The sequence below is a fragment of the Bos indicus x Bos taurus genome, chromosome 3, assembly GCF_003369695.1.
Source record: "Bos indicus x Bos taurus breed Angus x Brahman F1 hybrid chromosome 3, Bos_hybrid_MaternalHap_v2.0, whole genome shotgun sequence".
Lineage (NCBI taxonomy): Eukaryota > Metazoa > Chordata > Mammalia > Artiodactyla > Bovidae > Bos > Bos indicus x Bos taurus.
The window spans coordinates 28,473,469-28,485,789 of NC_040078.1; the positions used below are offsets into that span (position 1 = coordinate 28,473,469).

Sequence of the window (12,321 nt, forward strand, 5' to 3'; positions counted from 1 at the left end):
TATAAATTTTCCAATTGTTTACTAATACTAGTCAAAATTCTTATATGAGTTTTTTGTGTGATATTTTTTATGAGATTACCACAAATGAGTATATTGATCTTTTAATTTAGAATGATGTATTAATTTTCTTACTCTGATGTTTACTCTAAAACTACAAACAATAGCATCAGTCTAAATTTTATTCTGGACTTGGTTGTCAAAACTCTCCAGAGCTCAGAAGAGAAAAGACAAATGTAGGCTACTTACTATAACAACATACTTTGAGAAAATTTTCTAATTTTCTAATATTTGATCTTTTTTTTTGTTTTTTTTTTAAATATAAATTTATTTAATTGGAGGCTAATTACTTTACAATATTGTAGTGGTTTTGCCATATATTGACATGATCTTATTTTTAAATCATGCATTAAAAATTTTGGTTCTGAAGTTTTACTTACTATAAGAATCATCAGTATGTATGTAAGTTTTCCTTAAGTATATATTACATTTTTATTTAATCAATTCAACAGATATTGAATAACTACCATGGGCCAGGCATTGTTCTAAGTACTCAGGGTGCATCAATAAATGAAGCAGACAAAAATCCCTGACTTTTAAAGTTTACATTCTAGTCAGTGAAGACAATAAATAATAAACATACTAAGTGAAGTATATAGTGTGTTAAAACATATGTGCCATGAAGGGAAAAAGCAGCGTGAGGGGAATGAGAAGTACTGGAGTTAGGGGGAAATTTCCAAGGAGCATGCCCGGCATGTTCAAAGAATAGCAAGAAGCAATCATTCAAAACATAAGAGCCTAATTAACTCATTTTTAAATTAATAGCAAGGAAGAACATTTAAAAATTTAAAGAATGTCAACTAATTGTGACAGACTAGTCTTTCATCTGACCCTTCTCCCTAATCTCCTGAGACATAACTAGAAATGGGTCACAGTCTGTCTTGAAATTAAGTGTGGCCATATGATTTGGTTCCAGAAAGTAGAATGTGGGTGGAAGTGATGTACATCTATTTCAGATCTGGGTCATTAAAAGCTTTCCACGTGAATCCTTCATGGTATCTCCCCTTTGGCAACAACCTTAGAAGCAAGTTGTTGAAGATGACAGAACTAGATGTGGGAAGGAGCCAGGGTTCCTAAATAACTGCCTGGAGAAATGCTTCTTACTAAATAGAAACATTTATGTTGGACTTTAGACAAGCTAGAAGTTAATGATTAGCCAGAGAAGCTACTGTTAACAACATACAAATCTTGTTTTATTTTAAAATATCTGAAAATACATAGTAGCTTCAAATGTGAGTATCATGTTATCAAGACTAATAATCCTCCAAAGAAAATACTTATTCAGGAGGCTATAGTTTCAATTAAAGTTTCTAGATCAAAAGTTCGAAATCCTAAGACTATATAACCAGTTTTCAGAGTATAGTTATACAAATTGAAGGAGGAATGTAATTTCTGTAACATTTATAGCATTTCCCCATCATAAGGAAATTAAAATTCTACTGTACCAAATTTGTTATAGACAACTTTAAGACTATTTTGTCCATCTGGCAATTGTTTTTATAAAGTTCATTTACTCCCTTACTTTATGAGTCTTTCATACCTACTCTTTTCACAATTTACAACACTTTCTCCTTAACCTTCATTCTCAATGGGTGATTTTAATTCCGACTTCACTAAGAAAACTGAAGCTATGAAATCAAAAGTTCTACGAATTTCTATCTACCACCATCTTGTGATATACATGGTTCCTTTTCTCTTGTTACTATGTTTCTCTTGTTTCTCATCAGTTCAGTTCAGTCCCTCAGTCACATCAGATTCTTTGCAACCCCATGAATCGCAGCATGCCAGGCCTCCCTGTCCATCACCAACTCCTGGAGTTCACTCAGACTCTTGTCCATAGAGTCAGTGATGCCAACCAGCCATCTCATCCTGTTGGTTCTGTCTATTCTCCTAGCTAAAGTGTTAGTCACTTGGTCACATCCGATTCTTTGTGATCCCACAGACTATAGCCTGCCAGGCTCCTCTGTCCATGGAATTAAAAATTCTCCAGGCAAGAATACTGGAGTGGATTGCCATTCCCTTCTCCAGGGGATCTTTCTGACCCAGGGAGCGAACCCGGGTCTCCTGCATTGCAGGCAGATTCTTTACCATCTGAGCCACCAGGGAAGCACTTTAATATCCCACCATATGTGATCACTTTTCCCTATTACAGGCCATTCTACCAAAAAAAAAAATCTTCTTTCTCTTTGGTATAACCATTTCCTATCATCCTGAATCTTTCCCTAATTAAACTTGCTATTAATTCTTATATCTTTTTTAAAAAGAATCTTCTTTTGACTCACTTCCATGTCAAGTGGACATTGTGGACATGTCATTAATCTTCCAAGTATAACTTCTTGAGTTTCTTACTTTTGATGAAGATAGCTGTCTCTACTTTTTCCCTTCCTTTGCTTAAGGAAGTAGTCAAATTCCACTTCACTGAAACTGCCATGTGCTAAGTTGCTTCAGTCGTGTCCAACTCTTTGTCCAAATGTAAACGCTAGAAGATAAGGCTTATTTTTTCTGTTTCATTCACTGTTATATTCCCAGTATCTAGAACTGTGCTTAAGTCTTAGTGTGGTACATGTGTGCTCAGTCATGTCAGATTCTTTGTGACCCTATGGACGTGTAGCCCGCCAGACTCCTCTGTCCAGGGGATTTTCCAGGCAATACTGGAGTGGGTTGCCATACCCTTCTCCAGGGGATCTTCCCAACCCAGGTACTGAACCCGACTCTCTTAAGTTTCCTGCATTGGCAGGGGAGTTTTTACCACTAGTGCCACCTGGGAAGCCTGAAACTGCCATTGTTCAGATTAACAAAGACCTCCACATTAATGACACACTAATCAATTTTACCTTACCTTTGAGCAGCATTTAACACAATTTATCACTCTTCTTTGAAATACCTTCTTGCTAGACTTCACTATTACCCTAGCTAATCCTTTTATGGTTCCTTCTCATCTTTGATCTCTTCTCTTTCCTAGGTATAGTCATGCTCACAACTGTACATATTCTCATCCACTCTGATAGCTTTAAATATGCTGCTAACTCCCAAATTTATATCACTACCCTGGATCTGTCTCTAAGCCTGCTTAACTACTTCTATTTGGATGTCTAATATGCATTTTAGACTTAACATGTCCAAAATTGTATTGCTTGGCCCTTTTTATTATATCCCACATCTAATCTTCAAATAGATCTAGACATTGACTTCTTTATTCCTCTGCTGCTCTCACCTTTGTTCAAGCCACTACAATCTCTCATGTGCATTATTAAAATAACTAGTTTTCCTCTGTCCTCTTTTCAAAATCTGTTCTCAATACAACAGTCAGAAAGAGCTTTATTTTTAAAACATAAGTCAGATCATGGTCTTTGCTCAGAAATGTCATATCATACTCAGAGTAAAAGCCAAAGTTCTTTCAATAGCCTAAAGCATTATATAATCTGTCCACCCAAATTCTCTATCCTGTTAAATACAGGCCTTTTCTACTTTATACCCTTCTTTTGTTCATTGTCCTCTACCCACACTGGCCTCCTTGCTGCTTCCCAGATACACTAAGCACATTTCCACCTCTGGGCCTTTATACTTTTTGTTCTTTTTATCAAGAATGTTATCCTCAGGATAGCCACAGTTTCACTATTCATCAGCTCTTCAAATGTCATTTCAGTATGGGTCACTCTACATAAAATTTCAAGTCTTTTCAACACTCTCTAATACTCTTGTTTTATTTCTTCTTAGCAATTATCCTTAACTAATATACTATGTGTTTATATATTTTATTTATATTTTCCCTGTAAAATGTAAGCTCTGGAAGAAGGGAAGTCTTATTTTTGTTATATCCCCAGTATCTAGAACTGTACTTAAGTCTTAGCGTGGTACATATGTGCTGAGTCATGTCTGATTCTTTATGACCTTCCTCTTCCAGGGGATCTTCCCAACCCAGGGATCAAATCCATGTCTCCTGCTTCTCCTGCGTTGCAGGTGGATTCTTTACCACTGAACCAGATACTCAATAAATATTTGCCAAATGAATGTTGAATAAATGAAGTATTTTAGGAAGTCGTATCAGGAGAATCTTTTTTCTTGCATAAAGCCATCTGTCAATTTTATCAACAGATAAATCAAAGCTGCTTCAGACTGTGAAACAAATAAAATGACCTCATGATTTGAAAAATAAATAATACTAACAAAGTTATGATTAGCTGCTCAGGCGACCTCAAAGAAACAATGAGAAGTATTTATGTGAATCCAAAATATTTTAATAGTAAAGAATAAACAGTATATCTCAGCAACGTGTTCCTAGTGTTCAATGGACAGTTTTATAAGTGCGAAAACTTAGCCAAAATAGTTTTCATCAATTCAAGAAAAGGTAAAACCAAAACAGTCATCTAATTATCTGAACAGAATTACACATTTTTAAGTAACAATGTGGTTATTTCCCATTTAGGCTGATACATTAAAATATAAAGAAACAAATTATTTACAAATCAAAAGTCTTAATTTCAGAATATGGCTCTTTAGAAAATAAGAATTAAAAACTTAACTATAAATTTTATGTTATAGGCTCCTTAATCACACTGATTTTCTGAAATTAAACAAACAGCTTTTCTGCTTCCTTTAGTTTTTGTTTCCTATTCATCTTAGCAATTACAGCCCAACGGTCCTCCTGCGTTTTCCTCATAGTTTCAGACTTCTGCATAGATCCAGGAGTCGTTAGAGATGAAGGAGTCTGGATAGAAAATAAAGTCATAATATGTTTAACTCAAAAAAAAAAAAGAATTAAATCCAGCTTTTGAAATTTGCTTTCCAAAATAACTACCTTTTTTGGCGTTCTGACACAAAGATGAGAAATTGGTGGATTATTATCCTTGCATAGTTTTCTCAGTGTCTCTTCCTCTGAAACCATGCTCTTAAAGAAAAATATAAAAATATAATTTGGAGGCTGCCACCATTAATATTATATTATAAAATTTTTGTCTATATTCCACATATGAGAATGAAATGGAAGAGTATAAAGAGGAAGAAAAAAAGAGGGGGTGGGGAAGGAGAAAGAAGAGGAAAGAAAATTTAAAAGCCTGAAGGAAGAAGACAATGACAAACTAAACTCAGTCTGCCAGACAAGGAAATCCGATTTTGATTCTACTAACCATACATCTAAAGGGTTATGTAGAATACAAGATGTAGATGAATAGTGTTTTTCTACTGATTTCTATTTAAGTTTCACTTTCCCCACTCTTTTTCCCAGCCTTTTTATTCAAACATACTTAGGCCTTATAATAAGCATTCGTAATCCTATAAAAATGATAAATGTCAATTATCAATTTCTGAATATTTTCCCAAATAATAATAGCTAACAGTTATTTAGTTCTTTCTTTATGTCAGGCACTGTTTTAAGCACTTAGCATATTTTAACTGGTTTTAATCCTTACAACATTTTTATGATCTATATATACTATTATTATCCTAATTTTAAAGGTGAGGAAATGAGACACACAAATATTAAGTAACTTGCCCAAGACTATACAGCTAGTAAGAGACAGAGCCAGGATTAAAATCCAGGTAGGCTGGCTCCAGAATCCATTTCCTTAATGAACATGTAACATAAATTTAGTCAGAAGCAAACAGTTCACAATATCTTTTCCTGCTTATTAAAGTCACATTTAATACAAATTTCAGAAGGTTCATGGATGAAAATATTCAATCATTTTCATAAATTCTAAGATTTCAGCAGAATTCACTAAGTCACAAAATTTCTCTTTGTTCTTGAACAGGTTTAGGCAATTTGTGTATTACAAGTATTTTTTCCATTTTTTAATTTCTTCTAGGTTATCTAATTTGTTGGCATATAATTGTTTACAGTACTCTATCTCTAAAAGGTTGGTAATAACATCTCCAATTATATTTCTGACTTAAGTTACTCGATTTTTTTGTCAGTCAAGCTAAGATTTGTCAACTTAATTGACCTTTTCAAAGAAATAAATTTTGACTTCATTCATTTTCTCTGTTTTCTTTTCCCTAATTTGTTTATCTCCATTCTTATTATTTCTCTCCTCTGTCACCTTTGGGTTTAATCTGATCTTCTTTTTCTAGTTCTTTAAGGTAAAAAGTTAGTTTATTGATTTTTTTTCTTTTTCAGTGTAGGAATTTAGAGCTATACATTTCCCTTAGAGCGCTGGTTTTTCTGTCTCACATAAGTTTTGGTGTATTGTGTTTTCACTTTCATTCATCTCTAAGTTAAATTCCCCTTGTGTTTTCTTCTCTGATCCATTGGTTAGAAGTGTATTAATTCTCACAAATTTGTGAATTTTCTAGTTTTCCTTCTCTTTCTGATCTCTAACTTCATCTCTTTGTATTCAGAGAAGATAATTTATATATGATGCCTAGTTTTTTAAATCTACTGAGATTTGTTTTGGGACCTATATGGTCTATCCTGGAGAATATCCATGTACAGTTGGGAAGAATGTGTATTCTTTTGTTGAACTGAATGTTCTCTATGTGTCTATTAAATCTATTTGGTGTGTGTTGTTCCAATCTTATTTCCTTATTTATCTTCTGTCTAGTTGTTTTACCCATTATTGAAGGAGAGGTATTGAAGTATCCAACTATTAATGTATAACTGTCCATTTCTTCAATTCTATAAAGCTTTGCTTCATATATTTTAAGGGTATGTTATTAGGTGTATAAATGATTAAAATTGTCATAACTTCTTGCTATACTGAACCTCTTATTTGCATATAATGTCTTTATTTGTTTCTTGTACTTTTTGATTTAAAATCTATTTTGTCAGATATTGGTAAAACCAACCCACCTCTTTTTTGGTTACTATTTGCATATCTTTTCCCATCCTTTCACATTTAGCCAATTTGAAGCTAACATGAGTCTCTTTTTGTTTATTGGAGTATATAATCCTCCAAATATACATTGTAAATTACTCATATGTAAGTAATTACTGATAAAGAGAGACTCAGTTCAGTTCAGTTGCTCAGCTCTTTGCAACCCCATGAATCTTTGATATTCATTTCCTATATGCTTTATAGATGTTTTGTTTTGTTTTGATTCGGTTTTGGTCACTCATTTCCTCTATTATTACCTTCTTTTCTGTCTAGGTAAAATTTTTGGTAGCAAAATGTTTTGATTTCCTTCCCATTTCCTTTTGTGTATATTCTATGCTTTTGTGGTTACCATAGGGATTACATATAACAACCAAACATTATAGTAACCTAATTTGAATTTATACTAACTTCAATAGCCTACACAAACAGCTCCATTTTCCTTCTGTTACTGATGTCACAATTACATCTTCATATATTGTGTGCCCAGCAATATAGATAAATTAAGCATTAGCTTTTAAGTTATGTAGAAAATAAAAAGTAAAGTTAGAAACCAAAATTACAATCATTTCAGCTTTTATAATTTCCCATGTATTTGACTTTATCAAAGACCTTTAATTTCATGTGATAATTATAACTGATAAAGCCTATTGTGAAATGTCTTCTTAGATAATTTAAACTGTAATAGTATAAATAAAATACTGTAGTGTTCATGGTGTTACAAAGTTGTGATGCTACTTTTAAAAATGACATGAAATCATGAGTTATTCCAAATCTCAGATAAGTTAAGAAACTAGCCTAAATTCAGAGAAAAACAGTATGAATTCTAGACCTAGTATCTCTAATTCCAGAGCTCATGCTCTTTCTACTAATTCTCATCACTTTTTTAAATATCTTGACTTCAGTTTTACCTGGAAATTACTGTGTACAATGACATACATAGGCCATGGAGTTGGATAGTTGGTGTTCAAATTTTGGCTCCATGACTTTCTAATTATGTGATATTGGAAAAGTACCAGTGTGACTCAGTTTCCTCATCTGTAAAATGAGAATAAGAACTCTGTCTCTACTTCTAGAGTGTTAGATTGTTTTAAGAAATAACTGAAGTATTCTGTGTAAAGTTTTTACAGTAGTGCCTGGTTCACAGTCTTAATTATTATCTATAAAACAAAGAGATACTAGAGTAGAAATTTTCTTTAAATTAACTTAATTACAATTTTAAGATTACAGCTATTTATTATTCTAGAACAAATGAAAGCAGAAGTCTCAAAGCAGTATAAAAGCTTGAAGAATCTCATAGTTATGAGTTGCAATAATAAAACAAATGGCTTTAATTACAATTTTTTAATTAAGAATCTTTGGTAAATTGCTCCATTTTGTATAATGAGGTTAATCTGGTTTTAAACTAAATGCGTATAAGTTTAATTATTCTTAATAGATTATTATTATACCTTTAGAAAATAATGATATGTACAAAGTAGGGAGTAACTGGTCATACAAACTGCCAGAGGAACTATCCTCCTTAACATGCCATTTTTAACACATTAACTCTTTAAGAATCATAGAAATGTTATTGTTTTCAATCAATAAGTGGTATAAAATTAAAGAAAACATTTATAATAGGCAAAATCAAGAGAAGTCCTGAACAACAAATTTGGCTGCAGCAAGATTAAAGGTATTCAGTGGGCCTCAAAAAGAAAAAGGCAAAGAAAATAACACTCTTCTGGAAAACAAGAGAATTAGTCATCTCAAATACCAACTATGTCATATCAAGGATTTCAAAATGTCCTGTTTTCTGAAGTTGAGATTTTTCTAACCCTAAATTTTAAAATGCTGCAAAAGCAGAGAGTCCTATATTATAGATTTTCACTTCTTTTCAGTATTGCAGTAATAGATACTATGCACATATATTATACACATATATCAAGAAATAATATAGAAATATAATAATGTAAACAATAAATGCTGATTATTTGTAATAATTTTACCAAAAGATCGGTAGTTTCTGAACTATCCGAATTAACATCAAACTCAAAGACCATTTTTCTCTTTTTACTATTACTTTCTTCAATGGGTACATTCTTGTTTCCTCTTTGCTGAATTTTTAGTTTTGTTGGTGTTTTCACAGTATATGCCTATCCAAAATAAAAAAAAAACAAAACATTATCCCATCAAATAAAACATATATTGTTAATAAAGGCAGGTTGAGTCTTTAACAATCAATAGTAACTCTCCATTATTATTGGCATGTGTATGAAGTAGAAATTTTGGATAAGAATTTAATTCAGAAGTTTTTAATAAAATAATGGGGGAGAGGGAGGGAGAGGAGAAAGGAAGGATGGGAGAGACACTCCAGCTTCAGTAGCCAACAACCTTAAGAGAGACTTTAACATTTCGAACAATGATTAAGAACAAAGAACTGAGAGCTTTTATTACTACATAAAAATCCTGATTTATAAGAAAGCAAGTTTGCTCATGTTTTTGTTGATAAAGTAATTCCATTAGTCAATGTTTAGTATTCCATATTATCCTGTAATATGTAAGTTTTATAATTTTTAAAAATTGTCTTTAAAAAGTAAGGTCACTGATATCAGCAAGAATGGCAGAGTAAAACTCGAAAAATTTGCTCTTCCACAAAGCAATAAAAATGCCAGTAAAAGTGGTCAAAATCAATTTGTTGATAACTGTGGAAATTAACAAAAAGCTTGCCACAACCTAAAGAGTTGTTTCTTTTTTTTTAATGGCTGAACCTCTGTAAGAAGAGCAAAACTAGCAGTGCCTGAACTCTTCCTCATCTCATCCCCTGCTCTATTAAAAAGTACATTCCTGGTCCAGCCTGGCAGCCAATGAACAGAGCAAAACACACTTGGGAGCTCTTTCAAAATTTTATGCTAAAAAAGTTGTCAATATTTGACCTGTCTAATGGCTCAGATGGTAAAGCATCTGCCTGCAATGCTGGAGACCCGGGTTCGATCCCTGGGTTGGGAAGATCTCCTGGAGAAGGAAACGGCAACCCACTCCAGTACTCTTGCCTGGAGAATCCCAAGGACGGAGGAGCCTGGTAGGCTACAGTCCATGGGGTCGCAAAGAGTCGGACACGACTGAGCAACTTCACTTTCACTCATTTAGTGATTCTCTAGACAATTTCATTTACAGGGCTGAATTTGACTCAACTTGGAGCTCACTCAGTTAAAGGGGAAAAAAAGGAAAAAAGCTTTCTCCTCAATGTTTATGGAGTTGTTGTTTTTTGTTATTCAGTGGCTAAGTCATGTCTGACTCTGGGAGCCCATGGGCTGCAACATGCCAGGCTTCCTTGTCTTTCACTATCTCCTGGAGTTTGCTCAAACTCATGTTCATTGAATAAGTGATGCCATCCAACCATCTCATCCTCTGTCACCCTCTTCTCCTCCTGCCCTCAATCTTTCTGGCATCAGGGTCTTTTCCAATGAGTCAGCTCTTTGCATCAAGTGGCCAAAGTACTGAAGCTTTAACAGTTACAAACAAGCGTTTTAACTTCAGTCCTGTCACTTCATGGCAAATAGAAGGGGAAAAAATGGAAGCAGTGACAGATTTAATTTTCTTGGGCTCCAAAGCACTGCCGATGGTGACTGCAGCCATTAAATTGAAAGACACTTGCTCATTAGAAGGAAAGCTATGACAAGCCTAGATAGCGTATTAAAAAGCAGAGACATCACTTTGCCAACAAAGGTCCATCTAGTCAAAATTATGGTTTTTCCAGTAGTCATATATGGATGTGGAATTGAACCATAAAAAAGGCTGAGCACCAAAGAACTGATGCTTTCGAACTGGAGAAGACTCTTCAGAGTTCCTTGGACTACAAGGAGATCAAACCAATTAATCTGAAAGAAAGTTCAGTTCAGTTCAGTTGCTCAGTCATGTCCGACTCTTTGCGACCCCATGAATTGCAGCACCCAGGCTTCCCTGTCCATCACAACTCCCGGAGTTTGCTCAAATTCATGTCCTTTGAATCAGTGATGCTATCCAACCGTCTCATCCTCTGTTGTCCCCTTCTCCTCCTGCCCTCAATCTTTCCCAGCATCTGGGTCTTTTCCAATGAGTCAGTTCTTCACATCAGGTGGCCAAAGTATTGGAGTTTCAGCTTCAGCATCAGTCCTTCCAATGAATATTCAGGACTGATTTCCTTTAGGATGGACTGGTTGGATCTCCTTGCAGTCCAAGGGACTCTCAAGAGTCTTCTCCAACACCACAGTTCAAAAGCATCAATTCTTTGGTGCTCAGCTTTCTTTATAGTCCAACTCTCACATCCATACATGACTACTGGAAAAACCATAGCTTTGACTAGATGGACTTTTGCTGGCAAAGTAATGTCTCTGCTTTTTAATACAGTCTAGGTTTGTCATAGCTTTTCTTCCAAGGAGCAAGCATCTTTTAATTTCATGGCTGCAACCACCACCTGCAGTGATTTTGGAGCCCAAGAAAATAAAGTCCATCACTGTTTCCACTGTCTCCCCATCTATTTGCCATGAAGTGATGGAACTGGATGCCATGATCTTGGTTTTCTGAATGTTGAATTTTAAGCCAGCTTTTTCAATCTCCTCTTTCACTTTCATCAAGAGGCTTTTTAGTTCTTCTTCACTTTCTGCCATAAGGGTGGTGTCATCTGCATATCTGAGGTTATTGATATTTCTCCCAGCAATCTTGACTCCAGCTTGTACTTCATCCAGCCTGGCATTTTGCATGATGTACTCTGCATATAAGTTAAATAAGCAGGGTGACAATATACAGCCTTGACGTACTCCTTTCCCAATTTGGAAGCAGTCTATTGTTCCATGTCCAATTCTAACTGTTGCTCCTTGACCTGCATACAGATTTCTCAGGAGGCAGGTAAGGTGGTCTGGTATTCCCATTTCTTTCAGAATTTTCCACAGTTTGTTGTGATCCACACAGTCAAAGGCTTTGGCATAGTCAATAAAGCAGAAATAGATGTTTTTCTGGAACTCTCTTGCTTTTTCAATGATCCAGCGGATGTTGGCAATTTGATCTCTGGTTCCTCTGCCTTTTCTAAATCCAGCTTGAACATCTGAAGAAAATCAACCCTAAATATTCATTGGTAGGATTGATGCTGAAACTGAAGCTCCAATACTTTGGCTACCTGATGCGAATATCCAACTCATTGGAAAAGACCCTGATGCTAGGAAAGACTGAGGGCAGGAGAAGGGGGAACCAGAGGATGAGATGGTTGGATGCCATCATAAACTCAATGGACATGAACTTGCACAAATTCCAGGATACAGTGAAGGACAGGGAAGTTTGATGTGCTGCAGACCATGGGATTGCAAAGAGTTAGATATGATTTAGCAACCTAACAACAATTCTTTAATAGAGATCATTTCATATTTTGAATAATAAAATAATAAATACAACAAGATAATTTCATATAATAGCCTTACTATGTACTTTACTAATTTTCATA

The 12,321-nt window shown here is 34.5% G+C and overlaps 1 protein-coding gene and 1 long non-coding RNA gene across 2 annotated transcripts in view; one reads left to right on the forward strand and one right to left on the reverse strand.

The window, feature by feature from the left end:
• The window catches only part of LOC113889115, a 47,055-nt gene that overhangs the window by 29,332 nt on the left and 5,402 nt on the right, over positions 1 to 12,321 (forward strand). The gene's annotated exons all lie outside the window — the stretch shown is intronic.
• SYCP1 (synaptonemal complex protein 1) overlaps positions 4,009 to 12,321 on the reverse strand; it is a 154,555-nt gene continuing 146,242 nt past the window's right edge. Inside the window, exons 34-36 of the mRNA XM_027535954.1 lie at positions 8,855 to 9,001; positions 4,856 to 4,945; positions 4,009 to 4,765 (exon numbers count right to left, since the gene is read on the reverse strand). Coding sequence (XP_027391755.1) covers positions 4,628 to 4,765; positions 4,856 to 4,945; positions 8,855 to 9,001 — 375 coding nt within the window. The 3' untranslated portion in view covers positions 4,009 to 4,627. The remainder of the gene's footprint in view (positions 4,766 to 4,855; positions 4,946 to 8,854; positions 9,002 to 12,321) is intronic.